General features: G+C 49.5%; 1 protein-coding gene across 1 annotated transcript in view; it reads right to left on the bottom strand.

Annotated features, from left to right (window-relative positions):
- Positions 1 to 5337: 5337 nt before the first annotated feature.
- The window catches only part of CACNG2 (calcium voltage-gated channel auxiliary subunit gamma 2), a 120263-nt gene continuing 100429 nt past the window's right edge, over positions 5338 to 25171 (bottom strand). The window contains exons 3-4 of the mRNA XM_043882500.1: positions 10806 to 10946; positions 5338 to 9444 (exon numbers count right to left, since the gene is read on the bottom strand). Of these exons, the coding sequence (XP_043738435.1) occupies positions 8909 to 9444; positions 10806 to 10946 (677 nt within the window). The 3' untranslated portion in view covers positions 5338 to 8908. The remainder of the gene's footprint in view (positions 9445 to 10805; positions 10947 to 25171) is intronic.

Raw genomic sequence — 25171 nt, 5'->3', positions numbered from 1 at the left:
ATGGACTGTAGCCCACCAGGCTTCTCTGTCCATGGGATTTCCCAGGCAGGAGTACTGGAGTGGATTGCCATTTCCTTCTCCAAAGGATCCTCCCGGTCCAGGGATTGAACCCGTGTCTCCTGTACTGCAGGTGGGTTCTTTACCACTGAGCCATCAGGAAAACCCACCTGGTACCTGGTAGGCTCCCCCAAGTTCCAGTTTGCTGTGGCAAGAAAATCAGGAGGCTGGCCAAGGAGGGCATCAGAGGCTTTCCTGTGATGGCACCAGAGAGGCATTGAAGGTTTTGAGTGAGAGAGGGACATAAAGAAACAGTGGTTTAACCTGTGAGATCCCGAACTGTGTAAGGGTCAGGATAGGCCATCCCAGACTTCTGACTTGAATGGAATGGGAAGAGCCGTTTTCCTTTTCCTCCTCATGCCAGACATTCTTGTTCTTGTTGGACTCATTGAAGAGAGCTGCCTCAGAGAGCCCATCTGAGGGTCTCTTTCCTTCTCTGGTTTGAGCAGTCGAGGTGGAGAGAGGTGCCTGGGGGCGATCTTCCCATTTGCTTCTCCTTTCCCTTGGGGTCCTTTTCATAGCTGTGTGGGTGAGGTGAGCCAGCCTGGTAACTCAGTGGGGGACGAAGGAGGGAGAGAAAGCGAGGGAGAGGTGGGGAAGGAGAGCCAGAGCAAGGGAGAAGGTGAGAGGGAGGCCAAGAGAGAGAGAGACTGAGTGAGAGCGAGAAAGAGAGAAGAGGAAAGCTGGGTTTATTGCTTCAGGGACGGGTCCTCCTGATGACAGAAACGGGCCATCTCACCTAGGAGGGTGTTCCCTGGTTCCAGCTGATGCTCTGAGCCTGTGCACACACACACCCACACACCTATGCTCCATGAGTCCATACAGGGGCGGCCTTCCGTGACATCATATACCTACCTCCATGCTTCCCTGCATCCACAGATGCACAGGTGGGGCTACGAGTGTGTGAAGGTCAGGTCCACAGAGAAGCACGTGCGGTGGGCAGCACATCTCACTGGGGCACCAGCTGCTCTATGTGCCCGCCCCGTGTTAGCTCACTCTCCTTGCCACGCCTTGCTGCAAGCCTCTCTTCTCCTGTCCATGCTCCTGTCTCTACTGAGCGCTTCCCACAGGGATGTCTGTGTCTTGGTCATGTCTGTACACTTGAGACCAAGGCCAAGACCTGCTGGAGCAGGTGTGGTCAAGAAAAGGCAACAGACTAAATGGATATGTTTGTGTGAGTGGATCTAATTCCATAAGTGTGAGTGTTTTTGTGTGTGCTCATGTGTGCTCATGCAGGCCTGCACATAAGAATGTGTACATGCACACATGCTCACAGGCACATGCAATGTCGGGGCTATGAATGTGCCTCAGAGGCGTACTCGAGTGAACTTATAAACACACATCATGGCTGCAGCTGTATGCAGTGGTAAGCTGATGTTTGACAATCAGCTCTCTATTTTAAAAAGTTGCCTGGTTTGTATTGATAGCGTCTGCCCATTTCTGTGCTGTAAATACTCCCAGCACAGCCAAGCTCAGGGTGCCAGTGTGGTGTCAGTGAACAGAGAACAGAGAGGAGATGCAAATGGTGGGTTTGCCTCGGCCTGTAGGAGGTAGCCCTGGCATACACTGGGTATTTCCATCTGTGACAGTGTGAGGAGGAGGGAAAGGAAGGGCCCAGTTCCTCCGGCCTGGACTGGGAGGAGTCCCTGCAAGCTGGCCCACAGACAACTTCTTTCCAGAGCCTGTGTGCCGGGGAGTGGGGCAGTCTTTGGCTACCAGGCAGCTTTCTCAGCATTGGCTTGGAAGCCGGTCCAAACTGCTGCTCTTTGTGAGGCAGGTCTAGACACTCATGGAGACAGCAGCTTTCTCTCACTCCTGCAGACACTCTCAGGGCTTTTGGAGTTTGGTGAGCTCAGCACTTCTACAGGGAAGGTTCTCTAAGCTTGGAGTATGAGTGGAGAAGGGAGAAGAAAAGCTTCAAGCATCCATCAGAAGGGGTGGCTGGGATGACTTCCCTTGTGGTCCAGTGGTTAAGACTCTGTGTTCCCAATGCGGGGGACACAGGTTTGATCCCTGCTTGGGTAACTGAGATCCTGTGTGCTGCAGGATGTGACCTAAAAAACAAATAAATACCCTTGTTTTTTTAAAAACAAAAAAAACAGGAACTGTTGGCTGGGGATGTCAGAAGTCAGATTCTAGGGCAGGCAGCCTGCTTGAAGCCAATTCACTCTGCAGGTCTGGTTTGGAAATTGCTTTCTCTGGACTCTAAAATGCCTTTCCTCCCCCCAGGGAATAGGTCTTCTAAGTTCCCGCCCCCCATGCCCTGCCCGGATTCAGAGCCCTTGTATTGGACCATGAGATCTTATTCAAAAGTCAGACAGAGACTGAGCTGCCCTTAGACCTGGGCATGAGGGGTGCAGGGTGTTAGGGGACCTTGCTCTGGCCCTCCTCCCCCCCGCCCCTCCCATGGTGGGGAAGAGTCCACAGACCAAGGCCATGTGCTCACCCTGAGCCCACATCTCTCTTGTAGCCCTCTCTCTCTGGTGCCTGCTTTTCCAAATTTCTACCCAAAGGCTCCCGAGTCAGCTCCCAGGGTTGGCCACCATCTGTCTTGAGGTAAAACTGGCCTGAGCAGTGGCCAAGGAGTTGATGTTTCAGGCGACTGTAGCTGGAACTTGGATGGGCAGGCTGGGGTGGGCACCCCCTTTGTGGGAGAGGCCCTGGGCATGCTAAGTGAGCTGGAGATTGGAAGGGAAGGAAGCGGGGTAGGCAGTGGGCTCAGAGCCAGAGTGGGCTTGCCTTGTACCACTTTGGGGAGCAGAATTCAGAGGAGGTTTAGAATTGTAAATTTAAACTTTGTATTTTAGGTCATCATGAAGAATGACTTGTCAAGATAGAAGGATAGAATGTATTTTAAAGTTAGTCTGATTTGTAGCTGTTAAACATTTGGACTGACAGTATGGAGGCCATTTGTATTCCTGCCCTGAGACCAGTGACTGTCAGGGGTGAGCTTGGAGGAGGAGATGCTTGAGATGGGTGGGAAGCTTGGCAGCCAGGTCCAAGGGGAGTCATGAATGTTGACCAATTCATAAGGGGAGTTTTCCGGGGCCCCAGGCTATGGGGCTAGCTTTCTCTTAAGTCTGTGTAACTCAGAGGACCTCTGCATGCCATCTCTTTTCTCTTGAGCCCTAAGAAGAGCTGTATAATGACTAAGCTTCCTCACTTGCATCTCAGACAGTGTCTTGCCTCTCAGAGAGCCTACCTCCTGAAGCTCATGAAGAAGTCCTGGTCTGTGTTCAAACTGGGGATTTTGTCTGGAACTCTCCCTGGTCACCATCTCTGTTGTTATAATGGTCTCTTTTTCTTTTATTTTTTGGTCATGCTGCGTGTCATGCAGGATCTTAGTTCTCCAACCAGAGATTGAATCCAAGTCTCCTGCACTGGAAGTGCAGAGTCTTAGCCACTGGACTGCCAGGGAAGATCTTGTTACAGCTGTCTCTAGGGTGACCTGGTGACCCCTCATAGATCACCCTTCTGGCTCTCCACATGAAAATATTAAAATGACCAGGCTAGTGAATCCCAGCCATTATAATGAAAGAGACCATCATGGTTTGTTTTTTTTTCTGGTCTGCCCCTGTAGATGTTAGTAGGACAGAATGAAGCTTTTTTTCTCTTTTTGGAGCAATGTATCATAATGTTTTAGTTTAAACAAGCTTTGGTCAGCTTTTCTTTTTCCTGTTTTTCATGGCATTTATTATTTTTCTGAGTCGAGGATAATAATTCAGTAAGGGTGGTGGTAGGAAGGTGGGCACAGGAAACCCTTTTAAGGAGGAGGAGGGGAAGAAGCATTTCACAATTTGCCAACAGAAGAAGGCTTTTTTGGTCTGTGTTTAAAATCTTGGTTTGATTTCGAAATACCTTCTTTCCATCCTATTCCACATGACAGTCTTTTTAAAGTCCAAGTGAACTAAATGAAATGTATTTAATGCATTTGGAGAAGTGCTTACATCCTTCCTTCAAATAATTGACCATGGAAGTTTAACTAGAATAGAGCAGATGTCGGTGGACTAGTTTTTAAGCTGCCTTCAAATGGGGACTTTCTCTAATATCAAGGGTCAAATTTTCCCGTTAGGTTAGCCTTGATAGGCCGAACATTTTGTTGCTGTTGTTGTTTAGTTATTGAGTTGTGACCAACTCTTTGTGACCCCATGGACTGTAACCCGCCAGACTCCTCTGTCCATTCTTGCCCTTTCCAGGCAAGAATACTGGAGTAGGTTGCCATTTCCTTCTCCAGGTGATCTTCCTGACAGAGAGATCTTCCTGACATCTCCTGCTCTGGCAGGTAGATTTTTTACTGCTAAGGCAGCTGGGAAGCCCCAGGCTGAATGTTTGTGTCCCCTGAAAAATGCATGTATTGAAACCCTAACCCATGACATCATGGTATTGGGGGCAGGGCTTGGGGAAGATAATGAGGCTTAGATGGGGTCATGAGGGTGGGGCCCACATGATGTGATTAGTGTCCTTATAATAAAAGAAGACCAGAGGCTGTCTGTGCTGTGTGAGGACAGTGAGAAGGTGGCTGTCTGCAAGCAGGAAGACTGTTTTCATCAGGAATCGAATCTGCCGACACCTTGATTTTAGACTTTCTGGACTCCAGAACTGTGAGAAATAGCCATCCAGTTTATGGTACTTTGTTATACGAGCCTGAGAAGGCTAAGACACATCTTGTCTTGCCTTTCACATTAGGAGGGTCCCAGGTCCCCCTGCTAGACCTTCCCTGCTTGTCTCCTGAATCCGCAGTCCCCTCTGAAGAGCACCCCTGTACAGGGGACCCTCTAAGTGCACTGGCAGGATCATGTCCATTCCAGGATGCACACTTTCACGGGGAAAATTGAAACGCTGGAGTGATGTTGGGATGTTGATGGAGGCTGATTTATTCTAAAGCTGAAAACTCAAGGATGTTATGTTCACGGCCTTCAAATATCTGAGGGACTATTGTGCTGAAAAGGGAAGCAATTCGTTCACTGCTGCTGGTCAATGGAAGAGGTGGATTGAAATGCATATGGGGAGGAGATTTTACCAATGAGCATGGGCTGGGGCTGTCTATGAGAGGGGTGGGCCTCCTGTTGCTGGAGGTGTGTAAATATCAGTAAAGGATATTTAGGAGGAATCGCATGACCTGGGGAGCAGGGCTATTCTACTGCATGGCTTCTAAGCCTCCTCTCCCTCAACTCAGGTCTGAGAATCTGAGTTCTCAGATTTCAGCTTTAGAATGACCTTAAATGGGATGCTAGGAGCTGGGAAAGCAATGAAAGAAATCCATTGACATGAGGACCAAGCTATAAAAAAAAATCTTTATTTCATGTACCAGGATTTTTTTTTCTTTTTTTAGTTTTCAGCTTTTTAAAATTTTTTCTGTTAACAGTCTGAAAAAAAAAAAGGACCCACCAAGAAAATAAAATGGAGGTTGGTTTCTTGAACTGGTTTGAGCTGGACATGAGCAACTGTCCACCCTGGCAAGCGGCGCCTTCATGGTCCTGAACCCAGCTCCTTCCCTCCAGGCCCCCTAGCCCTTTCACCCTATACCTGGATGGCCTTCTTCAAGGGGACCCAGGCCCCAGGCCTCGTGGCCCAGGAGAAAGTGCTGATTGCCATCCCAGACACTCTGCCAGGACTCAGAGAACTGGGGTCAAGTTTCCTCTTTGGACAGTGCCCACTTGTTTGCTGTTTTCTTGGGGCTTCTCCCTTATTTCTCCTACTTGATCCTTTCAGGTTTGGAATTTGGGGGGGGCAGTGGGCAAGGTTGAGGTGGGAAGGGAGCGATTATGACTTCTGCTCAGACTGAGAAATACTAGGTGGCCCCCACACCTGGCCTTGGCTGCCATGACTCTGTCCTGGGCCCCCCTTGGCCCCTAGGGAACGTCCAGGTTGGTGGGCAGATGTTCTGTCTTGTGGCTCAGGCTGGGTTTAGGGTTCCAGCTGCTGTTGATCTGAGAAAAGAGCTTTCCTTCCCCAGACAAAGGACGGGAAGGGCAACTGGGAGTGGGCAAGCCCCTGAAGCTTTTCTAGCCGCTCCCCCAACCCCCCAGAGCTCAACTTAAGAGAAGGCCAGGCCGATGTCCAGAAAGAGACGAACCAGCCATGCTGATGGGGGCAGCAGGGGCTCCTGCCTTCAGCACAGTGACTGGCAGGCTGCCCTGAAATTCGAGCTTGGGAAAGCGATTGGTTTTCTTTCCTTCTGAACGGGCCTTGCTGCTCTGGGGAGAAAGGGGGGCAACATGGGACACCCTTTGTAGTCTAAGGTTAGCTTTGGGGTTGTTCTTCACGCTGGGACCAACTGTGTAAAGCTCTGCTCTCCATCTCTCAGCCGTCACCCATCCCAGCAAACCTCAGGGGAACCTCCTTTCCCCTGACCCCCAAACACTATGGGGGAAGCCTGGTGGCTGATCTTCCTCCAAGGAAGTCCCCTCTGCTCTCGGTGACCGGATTATGGAAGTCAAGAAAGGGGACATAAAACAAAGAGTGGCTTTGGGGCCCTCTGGGACCTTTCCCTCTCTGTCTGGATGGCAGAATACATTTGTTCACATGTGTGTATTTTTGCTTTGACATTGGATGTAGGGGCAGGGGGTTGGGAGCACAGTGAGGAGGCATATGGTGCGCGCGCGTGTGTGTGTGTGTGTGTGTGTGTGTGTGTGTGTGTGGCTGAGCATCTGAGTGGCTGACTGACAATTTGGGAATGTCTAGGGGCTGGATGGCAGCCATTCTGGTCATCCCTTGGCATTCTCCTCTGGGCAGGTGGCAGATCTTAAGAGTCATGGACACCAAGCATGAGAATGTGCCTTGAGAGCTCATCTGGGCCAATCCACATTTATACAGGGAGTTTATACAGTTTATAAACTGTATAAATTTATTAACTGTATAAATTTATACAGTTTATACAGGGAGAAACTGAGGCCCAGGGAGGCCTCGAAGCCAGGGATTCCAGAATCCAGAGCAGGATTCCAGACTAGTGCCCTTTCTAGGCATGCAAACTGTGTGAGTGTGTGTTGTGTGTGTGCATATGGTGTGGTGAGAGGGTGTGCGTGAGCAAAAAGGCCAATATGGAGCTGTGTCGTCAATGGCTTTGGAGGGCATGAGCCAGTCTTCTCTGAATCCTGCTTCTGGTTGGGGAACGAGATGGAAGGGTTTGGACTGAGTGTGTGTCCCCATGAGTGATTCCACTGCTGGGCTTCGAGGACTGTGTGTGTGTGTGTGAGTGTGGGAATGGGTGTGCTATCTCCCTTGTGTGGAGCAGATTCTCAATGATGGTTCTCTCTCTTTCACATGAGCAGCACTTTCCCGGAGGAAGGAAAGAAATCTCTTGTCACAGCCCCTGTGGCTCCCTGGGGCCTCTCCCCTTCCCCTCCTGCTTGAAGCCCAGCTCTCATCTCTCACAACAGCTTGTTTATTTTTTAAAATGGATTTGTATGTTTGTTTTCTGTTTTCTCTTTACAAGTTCCCTGCTAAATTTTAAGTCCCCCACCCCACCCCATTTTTTTTTGTTTGTTTTCACAGTTTAAAGCTGGAAAAGAATTAAAAGAAAAATACTATCTGATTTTCTTGCAAGTAAATCCACTTATTATATATTTACATTTATTTATAGTCTGTGGTTTTTTTATTAAAAAAAAAATCACCACTTGTTTTTCCTTTTTCTTTTGTAAAAAGAAACCTTTTTGCAAGTGTCATTGTTGGACCCGCTAGGCCCTGAGGGGGCTTCAGCGAGTCCAAGGACCCCCAAAGGGTCAGTGAGCCCCCTTCCCGAGGGGTTGGGAGCCGATGAGTCTGGGGGTCCACCATCGCCCCAGGGTCATCGCGTGGCCCTGAGGTGAGGGGTGAGGAGGGAGAGATGCTTTATATCCCCCCGGGGGGTGGGCATCTCCTGCCCCCAAGGACAGGAGCTTGGGGCGGTGACCCCAAGAGGCTCACCCTGAGGATTCCGGGGTTTTCCGGGCATCTCAGCAAGCCACTAGCAGCCGTCCCCTCTCCTCCCCTTCCCTCAAGGCCGAGGAAGTCATCACAGTGGGTTAAGGCCCATAAGGACTGGGAACCCCAGGGCTGGGCAAGCCCCAGATGCACCCCCCTCCAGGCACCTTTCGGACAGGAGGGACCAAGGACTCTTGGGTCACCTGGAGGCCTACAATTGCCCCATCAATGCTGGGTGGAGCCGGCTCGCAAGCCACCGAGCTTGCCCAGCGTTCCTGGGGCACCCATCCTGAGGCTCCAGGGACCTGGCAGTGACCAAGAGGCTCACCTGGCCCCGGGGCCCCTGAGTCTCCACCTCCCCCACTCTCCCAGGGAGGCGGAGCCCGCTTGGGGTTAAAGGGAACAGAAAAGTAACTCTCCCTGCGTTAAAAAAAAAGTAACATAAACCCCTGATAAATGCAAAGAACGTTTCCCTTCCTTTCTGCTCCTTCTCATTTTTTTTTTTTTTTGCTTTAATATTATCTTGGTTCCCTTGTATGTTTTCATTTAAATTGGTTTTTATTAAATGTTAAAATAATGGTACATGGGAAATCATGCATTTTCATTTAGATTTATTTTCTATTTTTAATTTTTATCCTCTCTTGCTTTTTTTTTTAAAGTTTGTTTCTCCTTCCCTCGTTTATATTTTTGCACATTTATTGTTTTGCCTCTTTGTTCCTCTTATATGTTGTTCTTTTTTTTTTTAATTTACTTGTTATGTTTTTCTCTTTTTTTTGTTTTTTTTTTTTTGTTTTTGTTGTTGTTTGTTTGTTTGTTTTGCTTTTGGAAGGTTTGTCCCCCCTGGTATGGTTTGGTGTCCCCCCCCACCCTCCCTTCACCCCCGGGCCCATCCCGCGGGCCGCGCCCCTCCTCCCGGCTCTGGGCGGCGCTGGCGAGGCCCCCGTGGGCTTCATACGGGGGTGGTCCTGCGGTTGGCTGTGTTGGAGTGGAGAGAGTCTTTGTTCTCCTTCTGGATACAGTTGTGAACTTGGAGGAAGCTGTTATCCCTGTCGGAGTTGTAGGTGGCGGTGGGCGTGGTGGCGGCCTTCAGCGGGTCCCTGCTGAGGGTGTACATGGAGATCTCCGTGGACGGCAAGGTGTTGAAGCCCTTGATGCCCACGGGGGAGGCGTCCCTGGAGTGTGAGGGCTCGGTGGAGCGCGAGCTGGAGCGGCTGCGACGCTGGTAGCGGTAGCGGTAACTGGGGATGCGGGTGATGGCGGAGGCCTGGAGGTAGTCCGTGGCGCGGGCTGTGGCCCGCAGCTGTTTGTGCCGGTCGATAAACATGTGCACGGCCAGCACCCCGACCATCTCGGCGATGATGAAGGACAGGGCCCCGAAGTAGAAGGACCAGCCGTAGGAGTAACTATTCTTTTTGGAGTCGCTCTTGGAGGGGTCTCCGGCATTGGCAGATATGTACACTATAATGCCAATGATGTTACTCAGACCTGCGGGCGGGATGGGGGTGGAGAGGAGGCAGGGTGGAGGGGAAAGCAGAAACAATGATGGTTAGTATCCAAGGAGGATGCCAGGTCCTGGGCAGGATGGCGAGAGGTGGATACCTGGATGCGCTTTCCCGGGTCCAAGCATTTTTGTGGAGAATGGATGGGCCGGTATAGTGGGAAGTTGCAAGCATCACCTTACTATCCTATCATGCTGTTTGGAGAGAGCCAGACAGGGAAGTGCTAAAGGAATCACAGATATGGGAAGAAGGGAGAGAACGGCAGGGCATTCTACAATATATTGAATGATAATAATATTACTTATTGAGCATTTACTACCTGCTTTCACAGCTGAGTGCTTTGCAAAGGGTTTGCAGATGAGAAAACAGATTGCAGAGAGGTTAAGTAAGTTGCTTAAGACTGCACTGGGATTTACAGCTGCTGTAGCAGGGGGCTAGAGCTTCCCTGGTGGCTTAGTTGTAAAGACTCTTCCTGCCAGTGCCTGCCACTGCAGTTCAATCCCTGGGTCAGGAAGATCCCTTGGAGAGGGAAAAGGCAACCCATACCAGTATTCTTGCCTGGAAAATCCCATGGACAGAGGAGCCTGATGGGCTACAGTCCATGGGGTATGAAAGAGTCGGACACAACTTAAGAGTCTAAACAAGAACCACAAGCAAAGGGTTAAGTCTGGCTACTGCCTGTATGCAAAGCCTTTGGCAAGGTAACCATCATCTGAGTTTCCATTTCTGTGAAGTAGATATAATAATAGTCCTTACTTCTTTTAGGTCAGAGGCAAGATTATTACGTGTGAATATGTATGAGTTACTACTACATGTGAGTTAATACACATGAAAGCTGTTAAGAGTCTGCATGTGGTAAGTGCTGCTGAAACGTTAGTTGTTCTTATTAAATGGCTCGTGCTATAGCCCATGATCTTCTTCTGGCATCTGAAGCGAGTGTGACTTCTCATGTAGCTGTGCTGAGAAATGTGGTTTTGAGTGCCTGCCTGCTCCCACCTGGGTAGGACAGTGAGGGAAGAGGGCAATGAGGAGAGACCCAGCATCCTGAGAGGATCTTGGGAATGGGGCCTTCTCTCAGGAGGTGGGGGAAAGATGAGTCCCTGGGCTAAAGGTCAGGGTGTGGGGGCAATCCCGGTGGACTCAGTGGAGGGCTCAGGCCTGGCTATGGCGCGGGAGCCCAGCACAGCCTGCCTTCTGTGCGACTCGGCCTGTTTGGAAGGTCCAGAAGTCCCTCCCCTCTCTCCCCTCCTTTCTCTGCCAGGCCCCTCCAGTCACCAGGCCCCGCAACCTCAGCCTCCTCCCTGCTGGCGGGCCTGGCCTCGGGCCGCCTGGTGCCGCAGCTCTTACCTGCAGACACGAAGAAGATGCCGGCACTCAGAATGATGTTGTGTCGAGTCTTGTAGAACTCGCTGGCTGCGATGCAGAGTCCGCCCATGAAGAGCAGAATCACACTCAGGATCGGGAAGATGCTCGAGGCCCTCACAGCCCCTGGAGAACACAGCGGGTGGGGAGAGAGAATGCAATGGCTGTGAGATGAGGGGCGGAGGCCAGAGGGAGGAGAGAGAGGAGCTCACAGGAGCGGGGGCTGGGTGAGTTTTATGGACACAGGACCAGAGTGGAGGTTGCTTAGCAATACTAGGGAGGAAGAGAGAGGGAGCACGCCACCGCTCAATTTACAGGGGCTCCCTGCTTCTTCAAGAATCAAATCCTAGCACTTCATGAGACCCACATGGGCCTGTGAGACTTGGTCTCTGCCCAGCCCCACCTTCCCTCCTGTCCAGCCACAACAAACTTCCCATGACATATTATTGCATGTTTCTGACTTTTGCCGGACTGAGATTTCTTCCTAGAATGTCTTTCTTGCTCTTTTCACTCAGCCAACTTCTATTCATCCATCAAAACCCAGCTCAAAGTCCCCTCCTCCATGATGCCTTTCCTGATTTCTTTAGGCAAACTTATTAACCCTCTCCTCTGCACTTTGGGGCACTTGGGGCACAGAGAAAGGCAGTGTGTTATAGTGTTTAGAGCTGGGTGGTTGGACTCTGGCTTTAGCATTTATTAGCTGTATAGGTTTGGGTAAGTCATCTCATCTCTTCATGCCTCGATTTCCTCACCTGTAAAATGGGCATGGTGCCTCCCAGAATATTGGAAATAAAAGCAAAAATAAACAAATGGGACCTAATTAAACTTAAAAGCTTTTGCACAACAAAGGAAACTGTAAGCAAGGTGAAAAGACAGCCTTCAGAATGGGAGAAAATAATAGCAAATGAAGCAACAAAGAATTAATCTCAAAAATATACAAGCAACTCCTGCAGCTCAATTCCAGAAAAATAAATGACCCAATCAAAAATGGGCCAAAGAACTAAACAGACATTTCTCCAAAGAAGACATACAGATGGCTAACAAACACATGAAAAGATGCTCAACATCACTCATTATCAGAGAAATGCAAATCAAAACCACAATGAGGTACCATTTCACGTCAGTCAGGATGGCTGCTATCCAAAAGTCTACAAGCAATAAATGCTGGAGAGGGTGTGGAGAAAAGGGAACCCTCTTACACTGTTGGTGGGAATGCAAACTAGTACAGCCGCTATGGAGAACAGTGTGACGATTCCTTAAAAAACTGGAAATAGAACTGCCATATGACCCAGCAATCCCACTTCTGGGCATACACACTGAGGAAACCAGAACTGAAAGAGACACGTGTACCCCAATGTTCATCGCAGCACTGTTTATAATAGCCAGGACATGGAAGCAACCTAGATGCCCATCAGCAGATGAATGGATAAGAAAGCTGTGGTACATATACACAATGGGAAATTACTCAGCCATTAAAAAGAATGTATTTGAATCAGTTCTAACGAGGTGGATGAAACTGGAGCCCATTATACAGAGTGAAGTAAGCCAGAAAGAAAAACACCAATACAGTATACTAACGCATATATATGGAATTTAGAAAGATGGTAACAATAACCCTATATGCAAGACAGAAAAAGAGACACAGATGTATAGAACAGACTTTTGGACTCTGTGGGAGAAGGTGAGGGGGGATGATCTGAGAGAATAGCATTGTAACATGTATATTATCAATTGTGAAACAGATTGCCAGTCTAGGTTTGATGCATGAGACAAGTGCTCAGGGCTGGTGCACTAGGATGACCCAGAGGGATGGGATGGGGAGGGAGGTGGGAGGGGGGTTCAGGATGGGGAACACATGTAAATCCATGGCTGATTCATATCAATGTATGCAAAAACCACTACAATATTTAAAGTAATTAGCCTCCAACTAATATAAATAACTGAAAAAAAGAAAAAAAAATAAAATGGGCGTGGTGATAGTTCCTGCCTCCTAACATTGTTGTGAGGACTAAATGAGTTAATTCTGATAATGTACTTAAGATAGGTCTCTGAAGTCATATAGTAAACATTTGCTCAGATAGTTATTATAGTAAATAGTTGTTTATATATATGCATCCACCATAGGTCATGGGATCCCATGAGAGAGAGGATTGTAGCTGTTTTTTTTTTTTTTTTTTTAAGTTCTCTCTCTTCATTCGTTCTGGCCTCACCACCTAATTTAAAGCCAGAGATACAGTAAGCCCGCAGTACAAGCTCGCCTTGTGAATCAATGTGGAGAGGTGGTCTGGAAAGAGGAAGAAACTGACACATTGCAAAGAAAACAGAAGAGAATAAAAGCAAAAAGCAAGTTAAAAAAAACCTTTCAGGATAAGTTAAGAAGGAAGGATGAACAAACAGGCAGGAGAAGAAAAGAATATTTTAATGAATGCTTTACTTCAGCATGGGGGAGGATGAGAGAGGGGCACAGATGGCTGGGGAAGGAGAGGGAAGGTGGCTGGGGGTTTATGAGGGGGACTGTGTCTGAAAGATGCCCCAGAGGTGTGGAGTCCTTGCCAGTGTGTCTGGAAAATAAAATATTTTTTTCTATCCAGATTCAAATAGGCAGAGAGTGACCTCAGGACCTCCGACTCCATGTCCTGGCCTGTGTGGACCAGGTAGGAGGCAGAGGTGTCTGGTGGCTAGTGTGAGGAAAGGGATATCTTCCTGACACGTTGGGGTGGCTTGAATGGCAACCTCAGAATTTAAGTCCTTTTAGATTGAGGACCCTTTGGCTTGACCCAGAAGTTGGTTAGGGGTGTATGCTTTGGAGGGGAAGTGCCTGCCCTACTGGCCCATCCCTGTTCCTTCTGGTGGCAGCATGACCACAAAGGATCTGTGAAGAAGAGAATTTTTCTACATAGAACTTGAGGGATTTTTCTAAGAAAGAGTTTTAGGCCATTTACTGTGTGATGTAAAACCCTTCTTTCCCTGGTGGATCTTCAGTCTACACTGCTCATGATGCTATTGCATGAGTAGATTATTTTGGGGGGACTTGAAGAAGGGTGGAGTTCTCTTATTGCAAGTTGGGGGCACCTGAGCTGCTCATATAGAAGCAGGCGCAAGAGGGCGGGGGGCAGCTGGGTTACTCTGCAGTCTAGTAACCCTCTCCCCCGGCGGGCAAAGACTGGGCTGCCTCCTCTCCAAACCTGAATGGATGCTTTCTTCCTGCAGGTCTTGTCTGAGATGGTATCTCTATCCCCAATTGGATTGACACCCCCACCACACAGGAACACATGCCCAGATGCTCCCATTCACAGCTACCTGGAGGCCCATCTCCATAAGCACATGAGGATGGCGAGGGCGTATCGAAGACTCAGCTCACAAGAGGTAGTATGGATTAAACAACCACACCACGTTGGGTCTGACATACATTATACAATTTAATCCTCATAATACCTCTGCAGGGTGTATTTTTTGCCCCAATTTATAGATGAGAAAACTGAATTTCAGAGAGGTGATGTAGCTTGCTCAAAACCACCCTGTTAGTAAGTCAGGATTCAAGCCCAGATCAGTCCAACTTTCGACTCCCCTGGACTCTTCCTCTGGGTCTTTTAAAGAGACCAGGAAGCATCCTGCAGGGTCCAGAGATCTGGATTCTGGTCCCAGCTCTGCCCTTCCTTGCTGTGTGGCTGAGACAGGTACCTTGCCCCCTCTGGTTTTCCCATATTTAACATGGGTGTGGACCATTAGTTGATTTCTAATGCTTTTTCCTTCTCTGTGTGGATATGATTTCTGACCAGCTGGAAATGGGGACGACAGTGTAAAGAAAGATAGAGAGGTTGGGGTGACTTCCAAGGGGCAGCAGCGGCTGCTCAGATGAGCAGGGTGGAGGAAGATCTCTGGCCTTCTCCCTGCAAGGAAGCAGGCTCTTCCTGCCCGCAGTGTGCTGCATTTGGCAGGCCAGGTCTGCATCCTCAGAGCTCATGCCTCACGGCAGCCCTGGGCCTGACATTTCCGGTTCAGCCAGTCTGCTGTGGGAGCCTGGATGCCCCAACTCAGCTTTCCTGCCAGCAGAGAGAGCACCAGCTGTGAAGGGGGATGAGATGCTGTGTGTGTGTGCATGCACGTGTGTGCGCACGTGTGTGTGCATGCGTGTGTGTATGTGTGTGTGTACTGGGTTGGGGGAGTGGGCAGGCTGGAGGGAGACATTTGCTGTGTTGCAGCCAACGTGGAGAAAACAGTACCACTTCACAACATAAAAAAGCAGTAAGCAGGCAACAAACAGAAGCCTCTTTACTCCAGCAGAGCCAACTCAGACACCAGCCTCCCTTGGAAGAGGCCTCTTTACCCAGAAAAAAGGTGATAGAGGCAGCTGGGAAACAGTACCAGCCTAGGAAGGTTGAAGTCCTCAGGACCCAGATCGAGGCTGGCAGAAAGCTGGTTTCAAGCTGGCAGGGACCCCCACACTGAAACAGTCTTCTGAAGGAGGTCATTCTGGCTGGGCAATGTCACAGAGGGATTTTGCAGTTAGCCACACCTAAGTTCAGAGCCTGGCTTTGTCACTTAGTAACTGTGATTTTGGGCAAGGGTCTTTACCTCTCTAGAGCCTCAGTTTCCTTGTCCTGTAAAACGGGAAGAGTCCTAATAATCTCCTGTTCATAGGAGCATTGTAAGGCCTTGCTGCTCAAATGGCAGTCGAGTACCAGCAGTGAGGGCATCATGAGAGGAGCTTAGCAGAAATGCAGATTCTCAGGCCCCGCCCCATCTAATTCAACTGTACTGAATTAGAGTCTGCATTTTGGATAAACAGCAAGGTCTTACTGTAGAGCTCAGGGATCTATATCTGACACCCTGTGATAAACCATATGGAAAAGAATATGGGGAATTCCCTGGTCCTCTAGAGGTTAAGACTCAGGTGCTCTCACTGCCAGGGCCCAGGTTTGAGCCCTGGTTGTCAGACTAAGATCCGTAAGCTGTACAGCATGGCCAAAAAAAAAAGAGAAAAGAACATGAAAAAGCACATCTAGATCTATATCTGTATCTGTATCTGTATCTATATCTATATCTGTATGTATATATCTGACTCACTTTGCTGTACAGAAATTAACAGTGCTGTAAATAAACTATGCTTCAATAAAAATACATAAGAAAAGAATCCACATTTTAACAAGATCTTTGTAACAAGACTAGTATGCATCTGAAAGTTTGAGATGTGCTATTGCGAGGGCTAAATTGGATAATAACTGTTTTGTTTCTGATACTAGGAGGGCAGTAAAGGGCAGCGATTTTTGTTATTTTTAATGTCCTTTTTCTTTCATGCCAGACACAGTTTCCTTATGAATTATCCTGATTTCCTCGTAAGGCTGTGTTACTGTATTAATAGTAATAGCATTACTCTTAATGCTAAAACTTATCATGAGAAGAAAATATCTTATTTAGTCAGTGCACAGGTATTTATTGATCTACGAGTAAGTGTATGGAACTGCACAACACCATTTCTGGGGTCCTTCCTACATGCCAGGCCCCATACTAAGTACTTCCCATGGGTGAACCCACTTAAACCTCCTACCAAACCCATGAAGTTATGAGTCTTGGTTGCATATTACAAATAATCTCTAGGAATTGGCAACATATTTCAATAAAGGGACACATAGTCAAGGTTTCTGGTTTTGCCACCATAAGGTCCCTGCTGCACCTACTCAACTCTGCCCTTGTAGTGTGAGAATAGCCATCAGCAACATGTGAATCAATGAGTGTGGATGTGTTCCAATAAAACTTTATTTAGAAAAATGGTGGCCTGGATTTGGTCTGCCTATTACAGTTTGACCTGAGAACATAGCGCCCTGTACTAGGGAAAAGCTGTGTGGTCCAGAATGGAGGGATGTTTTTCTTTTGGCTATGTGGCTGTCACCACCCTGCTTGGTTCCAGGCTGGGCATAGAAGGTTTATGGGTGCAAAATCAGGCCTAGTCCATGCCTTCATTGGGCTTAAGTTCTCATGAAGGATATATGGCACAGATGAACATGTAATTAACAATTAGGATGAAGTGCTATGCAAGAAAATTACCCATATGGCACCATGAAGGCAAGTGGTAGGCTAACGTACTGCAAGGAGATCAAACCAGTCAATCCTCAAGGAAATCAGCCCTTCATTGGAAAGGCTGATGCTGAAGCTGAAACTCCAAAACTTTGGCCACCTGATGCAAAGAACTGACTCATTGGAAAAGATCCTGATGCTGGGAAGGATTGAAGGCAGGAGGAGAAGGGGACAACAGAGGATGAGATGGTTGGATGGCATCACCGACTCAATGGACATGAGTTTGGGTGGACTCCGGGAGTTGGTGATGGACAGGGAAGCCTGGCGGGCTCAGTCCATGGAGTGGCAGAGAGTCGGACACGACTGAACTGAACTGAGTGTCACCTGTAGATTGCTGATACTGACTGAAGGATCAGTGTGTGCTGGGGACACACACACTTGTGGACCTGTGTGAACCCTTTGTTCTCATCTACAGCTCCATAATTACTCCCATCACACAGAGACTAAAACTGAGGCACAGAGAGATTAAGCCTTTTGTTCAAGCCCACTCAGGGAGGAAATGGAGGAGCTGGGTTTGTGAACCTAGGGAGTCTGACTCTAGGCTGTGCACCAAACCACTGCACCCCTGGCTCTCAGAGCATCCTCATAGCTCACAAGGGCATTGAAGAGGGCTTTCCTGAGATTGATGGACAAGGGGAAGCTAAGTGGGCAGAATAGAGGCAGGGTGTTCTAGGGAGAGGATGCAGCATGAGCAAGGGCTGGAAGACGCATGGCTCTTCTGGGGACTTGAAAGGTCTGGTCACAGAGAGCAAGGGCGGGGCCTTGGGGAGCTCTAAGGGAGCTGAAGCAACTGGGCCCAGGCCACACGGGGACTCACAGGTAGCCTTTAAAGATCTTAAAGCTAGCAGGGCTGTCACAATCTGATTTGGATTTTAATTAAAAAAATTTTTTTTGGCTATACCCAAGGGCATGTGGGATCCTACTTCCCCAACCAGAGATCAAACCCATGCCCCCAGCATTGGGAGCACAGAGTCTTAATCACTGGACCACTAGGGAAGTCCTGATTTGCATTTTCAGAAGCAAATGAATTAAGAAGGGGTCCAGGGCTGCTATAGGGCACCAGGAGGAGGACTGTTGCTCCCACATAAGTGATGGTGGTGCTTGGACCAGGGCAGATACAAAGAGTCTAGCAGAGGAGGTTGCATTTGAGGGGTGTTTAGGAAGTGAAGTAAAGCTTGGTGATGAATGAATATGCGTGGAGAAGAGGGTGGTGTTGAGAATAACTTCTGGGTCTCAGGTTTGCTGGCTGGTTGGATAAAACCACTTATGGGGCTTGGAGAGGATCAAGGGGTGAAGAGGACAATCAAGGTTTGTTTGGGACAGATGAAGGCCGAGGTGCTCTGGGGACACGCATGGGGAGCTTGGAGCAGGAGGTGGATGTGCAAGACTGGGGCACAGAGGCACAGTGTAGGCTGAAGCTGTAAATGGGGGGTCAGACTCAGAGGTGAGCACAGCAGAGCTTGAGCATGGAAGAGTAGGGGGTTTACCTTGAGGCTTGGGGAGCCCCAGTATTTAGTGACTGGCTTGGGAAGATCTTGGGCCAATCTCCTGGTGTCACTGAGGCCTCCACTTCCTTGTCTGTAAAATGGGGCTGAAAACTGGAAATCTGTCTACCTTATAGGGTGCCTGCTAAGTCACTTCAGTGATGTCTGACTCTGTGTGACCCTATGGACTGTAGCCCACTGGGCTCCATCTGTGGAATTTTTCAGGCAAGAATACTGGGTGGGTTGCCATTTCCTCCTCCAGGGTATCTTCCCAACCCAGGGATCAAACCTTCCTCTCTTACATCTCCTGCATTAACAGGTGGGTTCTGTACCACTAGCGCCACCTGGGAAGCCCCACCTTACAGGGTGACAGTAATTAAATCGGAAGAAGACTGGAAGTTTTTGAAAATACAGAACATTGGGTAAACTAGGAACAGTGTATTATTGTTTTCTATGCTGGTGATGGAAATGGAGAGTGTCATAAGCACCCAGAAGGGAATGACATCTAGCCTTTCAGCAGGGGTAGGCTCAGCCATAAATCCCTCACTCACCCTCTCTTTGGCCAAGTTCTGTAGACAGATCATCTCTGATCCAGTGCCCTGTGGGCCAGGCACCCATGGTGTCCTTCTGTGGTGGGCACAGTTGGAGGACAAGTAGATGGCTGCACTCGCGGACCTGCTTCCACACTCAGTCTGGTGGAGGAGGAGGGGAGTGGGGTGGAGGGAGGTGGGCAGACGGCTGCCTAGTGCCCACTCTTTCCTGGCTCGTCCTGAGGCCTGACTGTGGGCTTTCCCTGCTCTGGGTCTCAGGTCTGGCTCTGAATAGGTGGGACAGATGACTTATAAGGTTTCAGCCATCCCTGGTGGTCCTGTGCCCCGCAGGCCTCCATCAGGGGCCACTCATCCAGGCTGGCCAGATGCTGGTCGTGCCTTTCATCAAAATAGTCGTCATGATCAGGTATAGGGGAAGCCGGGGCTCCTTGTTTTCTGGGCATGGTGTTCAACTCTTTATGTCTGTTATTCCCTTTGGAATTTGATGTGTTCTAAAAGGACACAGATGTGCTGGGTTGGGCGGAGCTTCTGGGCCCTGGGGCATCTCTCGCCCTCTCCTCCTGCACGCTGTGCTGGATGAGGAGCCAGTGGCTGTGAACAGGGATGAGCTGCTGTAAATGCAGGTGAGAGTGAGCGTGAGAGAGTGAGTGTGTGAGAAAGAGTGGCAGGAGAGAGGAGGAGAGGAGGGAAGAGGCAGGGGGAGGGAGGGATTCACCGCCATTCAGAGCGGTGGTGAGGAGCGTGGGCTCCTAATGTGGACTGCTTGGGGTCCCATCCTGCACTCCCCTGGCCTCCCACTGGCTGTGTGGCCTGTGTCTCACTTTTCTCATACGTGTAATAGAGACACCAACAGTACCTACTTCTTAGGGTTGTTGTAAGATGAATGAGGATAACGTATGGTGTGTCAGGCCAAGTGTTCCATGAAACTTTGCTATATCTGACATAGGAAAGGAATTTCAGACCCCAGCGAGCTTCTTTTGGGAGGGCCACCTGTGCAGGTGCTAGATGCTTTCAGACTTTCTGTGGTCTCTGGGGTCGGTGATTGGCTCAGGAGAGACGGCCTGAGCGCATCCCATGTTGCCCCCACCCCGCGAGGCTCAGTGGCCTCCTCTGCTGCAGGACACACCCAGCTCCCAGGGCCACAATAAGGGGCAATGAGTCAACACGTCTGAAGCCACGAGAACCGTGGCTGGCACCCACAAGCACCAGGAAATGTTAGTTCTTGCATGGCAGAGCGTATTATTGCTGTTTCTCACAGACCTGGGGTTACCTGGACTGATGTTTATTAAAGTGCAGGTCGTGGAGTCAGTGTGGTGAGGGTGGCATTGGGCACTTTAATAAACGAACCAGGACGGAACAGAAACTATCCCTGTGGGCGGAGGCCATAAGGCAGAGGTGCTGATCATGAAGCATTCGCTCTGGCTGCCTGGATGTGAGTTAGTAGGAGCTCTAACTTAGATGTTCCCGACTGCAGGATGTGGTCACCCCACTGCAGTGACCTCTGGAGGGGATGTCCCTCATGACAATTTTGCTGAAAAGAGCTGCAGTTCCCAGGCAGTGGACAGGAACATATGGCCTGGATAACCAGGGAAGCAAGTGGCATCCCAGGGCTTCCGAGGTGGCTCAGTGGTAAAGAATCTGCCTGCAATGCAGGAGACCCAGGTTCGATCCCTGGGTCGGGAAGATCCACTGGAGGAGGAAATGGCAACCCACTCCAGTATTCTTGCCTGGAGAATCCCATGGACAGAGGAGTCTGGCAGGTTGCTACAGTCCATGGGGTGGCAAAGAGTCACTTGAGAGCTGAAGTGACTTAGCGGCACCCTTTACGGTAGACAGAGTTCTGATTTTCAGTCCCATTTTACAGACAAGAAAGTGGAGACTCCCATGGACAAAGGAGACTGGTAGGCTATAGTCAATGGGGCCACCAAGAGTCGGACATGACTGAGTGACCGAACACGCACAGGTGGCGTCCCAGGAATGGTACTGGGCTGGGGCCAGTCACTGTCCCTCTGTGGGCCTCAGTGTCTCCCTTGTCTGTAGAATGGGAGGGTGGGGTTGGGTGACCCTCATGGCATGTCTACGTTCAGCATTTCTGGAGATGGAAGGCTGTGTCCCTGAACTTCAAAGCTGTAGGGGGCAAGGAGGGACAGTGGACTTCCCTCAGCATTCCCCTGGGGTAGCTGGGGAGCCCAAACAAAGCACCGCCCTAACCCTTGTCTCATGGTATCCTCAGAATTGCCCCTCACCCCCACCTGGGACTGGTATACATTGAGGTTCAGAGAAGGTGAGTGTCTGGTCCAAGGTCACAGAGCAGAGCTCATCTTAAATTCAGGCCCTTTCATTCCAAGTCCCAAGCTCAGGCCTTGACACCTGGTATCCCCACAACTGTGTGCCCCCTCCCCAGCTCCCCAGTCCTCAGGGCCTGGTGAGACTGGCAGGAGGGATGGAGAAGGGGGAACAGGGGAGAGCACGGGCTTTTCTGAGGCTGGGAAGGGTGGCTTTGGCTCAGCTGGAGCCCCTCCAGCCTCATTCTGGGAAGAGGAGGAATGTGCTAGGCAGCTCTAGGGAGGGTGGTTCCCGTATTTTCATTCAGCAGCTCTCTCCCGGGCCTGACTGAGGACAGGCCCTGCAGTGGGCGGGGTGGGTGGGGTGTGGGTGGGAGCAAACTCTATTTGCAGCTCCTCCCTTCAGTGTCCTCAAGCTGTTTCACCATCCAGTGGGAAAGAAGACTCTGTAAGAGAGGTCACCTCCCTGCGACCCAGCCTCCTCCACATCCCTGGCCGCAGAGAAGGGCTGCACTGTCCACCATCTCCCAGACGGGACACCTAGACGTCGCCTGAGCCTTCTCCCTCTCACCTCCCCCCTCCACCCCGATGCAGGACGCCAGTAATTCCTGCTGGCTCCAGAACTAGTCCCCCTTCTCATCCACCTCCCCACCTCCTCCCTGATCTGAGCCCCATGTGTTTCCAGCCTGGGTCCCGGCTGTCATCTCTTACTGGTCTCGCTGTTTCTGCTGAGACCCCTGAGTCAGCTCTCCAGGAGAAGCGGAGCAGTGCCGTTAGCCTGGACCTCAGTCCTTTCTGCTCAGAACCTTCTCGTGGTCTCATCTCAGAGGCCCCCAAGTCCTATGGATTCCCATCCACTGCTCACACCCTCAGCCTCCTTGTGTGGCCACCTCCCATCTCCTGTACACAACGCACACGCGCACACACACACACTCTCACACACACACTCACACACACACTCATACACAACACACGCACACACATTCACACACACACACTCGCACACACACACTCACAGACACACACAACACACGCACGCACACACACATTCACACACACACTCACACACACACATACACTCACAGAGACACACACATTCACACACACACACATACACTCTCACACACATTCACACACACACATTCACACACACACATGCACACACACATACTCGCACACACACACATACACTCACAGACACACACATTCACACACACGCACACACACCATGAAGAGACCCACGTGCACACGAGCAGGCACACGCATACACACAGGCACTTATATTCTGACGGACACTCAGATGCACAGATACACAGGCATCAGAAGACACAGCACACAGCACACACTCATGCCCTTGGCACAAGGCGGACATGCAGACACACCAACACACACTAAGAGTCATAGGAAGTCACACCCTGGTCACCACCACCTCTTCTTTACCAGCTTGAGGTAAGGAGCCTTGGCAGGAAGAGAGAGGCTAATGTTTTAAGGACAACTGGACTGTATGATGGTCTTTTACTTTTATCTAGTGTGTTTCACTTTTTCTATTTCATATTCAGTGCTTCCATTTCGTTTGGTTTGTGTTTTCCAATTTCTCCATCTCTTCTTTTTTTTCTTTTTGATGTCCTTTCTTAAAGCCTTTATCAAGCATAGTAGAAAAACTTTTGTATATATATATTTAAATATAATATAATATATATATTTTAGAAAACTTATGAATTTTTGCCTAAAAAATGTATGACATTTTGATTCCACTTGTTTGACTTATGTCTGAATAGAATGCTAGATTTCTAATTAAAAAATAGATATGCAACAAACAAAGAAGGTTTACTGTATAGTACAGGGAACTGTAGTCAATATCTTGTAATAATCTATAATGGAAAATAATTTCAAAAATAATATATGTGTATATGTATAACTGAATCACTTTGTTGTGCACCTGAAACATTGTTAGTCAACTAGACTTCAATAAAATATATATATATTTTTTAAAAAAGAAGAAGAGAGAGGGCTAAGGAGGTGCCACACAGCAGACCCAGCTGACAGCCCCACGGAGGTGCTTGGAAAAAACAGGCCGGTCACCATGACTTTGTGGGTAAGTTAGTGATAGGTGGGAAGGCCTGTATTAACTGCACCTCCGTGGGGCCCAGAAGTCCAATGACTCGGGGTGATGACTGGGACCAGCTAAGGCTGTCCCTCCCTGGACTCTGTGGCTGTGGAGAAGCTGGGGACCCCTTTGGATACCCACGGAGACTGGGCATTAAGAGCATTCATTCATTCACTCATTCATTTGTCCCATCAGATATTAATTTGGTGCTTTCCTTCTGCCCCGTCCTCCAAGAGGCGTTGAACTTGCCTAAAGCTTGGTTTGCTGGCTTGAGAGCAAACCAAAGTGAGTCCCACTTTCTCTGCCAGCCCAGGAGATGAGCTCTGTGCCCCTGGCCAGTCATGCTCTCCTGGCATCCTTCTCCTCCCTCTCTGCTCCAGATCCTCCATCCAACTGGTGGATCAAGGATGGCAGGGGTTACCCAGGCCACCTCACTGGCCACCCGTCCTCAGCTCCTTCCCTGGGGCTCCTCCTCTGCCTGGCCTTCGAGCCTTGGGGTCCTGGGGCTCAGATCCTGCACCTCTTCTCTCTCTGCACCACTCTCTTGGTGCTGTCATCAAGTCTCATCGTGCTAAATATTGTCCCCATTCTGACCTCTCTCAGACTCCTGTCTCAGGCCAGGCCCCACCTTGTGAGTCTCAGACTCCAGGTCATCTCCCCAGGGAGTCTGTGGGCCTCTTTAACTTATTGTGGCCAATACTGAGCATCCATCCTTCCCCATCCCAACCTGCTCCCCCCATGGGCACAAACCTTGGAGTCATCCTTTATCCTTTCCTGTCCCTGGAAATCCACATGCAACCTTTCAGAAGATCCTATATGCAGACTCTTGGGAGTATTTTCAGGCTCTGACCCCTTCCCACCTCCTTCACTGCCACCACCTGCCTTCAAGATGCTGTCATCTCTTGTCTGGATGATTGATCGTAACAGGCTCCTTGCTTTTTGCTTGTTTCCTCCATCAGGGTGTAACTTTCATGAAGGCGCTGACTTTCTTTATTTTGTCCACCCTTGAGTCCCCATACCATCAACAGTGCCCTATACATAGTGATAGTGAGTATCTCCTGAGCGAATGAATGAATGAATGGATGAACGCTTCCAGAGTCCTAGTCTCTGCATTGGTGCCACCTTCTGTAGGGAACACCTCTGGAATGATGGCCTCCAGTCTGGGTTAGGCACCAGGCTTCCTCAGCACCCCGGATCACTTTCTTTCCCTGCTTGAGGCATCTAGGCTAGGTTCTTGGGCCTGTCAACCCACGTGGCAGGTGAGCTGAAGGTTTAACAGACCAGAACGGGACGGGGGGGGGCGGGGTAAGTTGACTCAGACCCCACCCACCCGAGTGCAGCCCCGCCCATCTCCCTGGACCAAAGGCCCATCTTCAGGAGAAGCTCCGCCCACCTTCCTGGGCACCAGCTCCGCCCACCACACTAGGGCAGGCAATCTTCCTAGAAAAATGACCTCTGTCTTCTAGTTTTTCTAGCCAATCAGGTTAGAGGTTGACAGAGAATGATGGGAACTCACATCTTCCAGCTTTAAAAAATGACGTTTGTTGTCTAACCCCAGACTAGCATATTACAGATCAGAGGTCAACAAACTGCTAGATGAGGTCTGTTGCCTATTTTTGCAAGTGAACTTAAGTTTCACTGGAGCAAACACAGCCATGCTCAGGTGCTTCCGTGTTTGCTTTAGTGCTACAAGGTCAAGGCTGAGTAGTTGGGACAGAGACTTTATGGCCCACAAAGCCGGGAATATCTCTTTTCAGAAAAGGTTTGCCAATTTCTGTTACAGATGCTAAAAATATATTGCTGGATTAAGTCAACTCAAGTCAGACTCTCAGAAACCTGCGCTGCTAAT

The sequence above is a fragment of the Cervus elaphus genome, chromosome 22 (genome assembly GCF_910594005.1).
Source record: "Cervus elaphus chromosome 22, mCerEla1.1, whole genome shotgun sequence".
NCBI lineage: Eukaryota > Metazoa > Chordata > Mammalia > Artiodactyla > Cervidae > Cervus > Cervus elaphus.
Note: the sequence above shows the minus strand (reverse complement) of the source record. Positions and strands in the feature narration are given on the sequence as shown.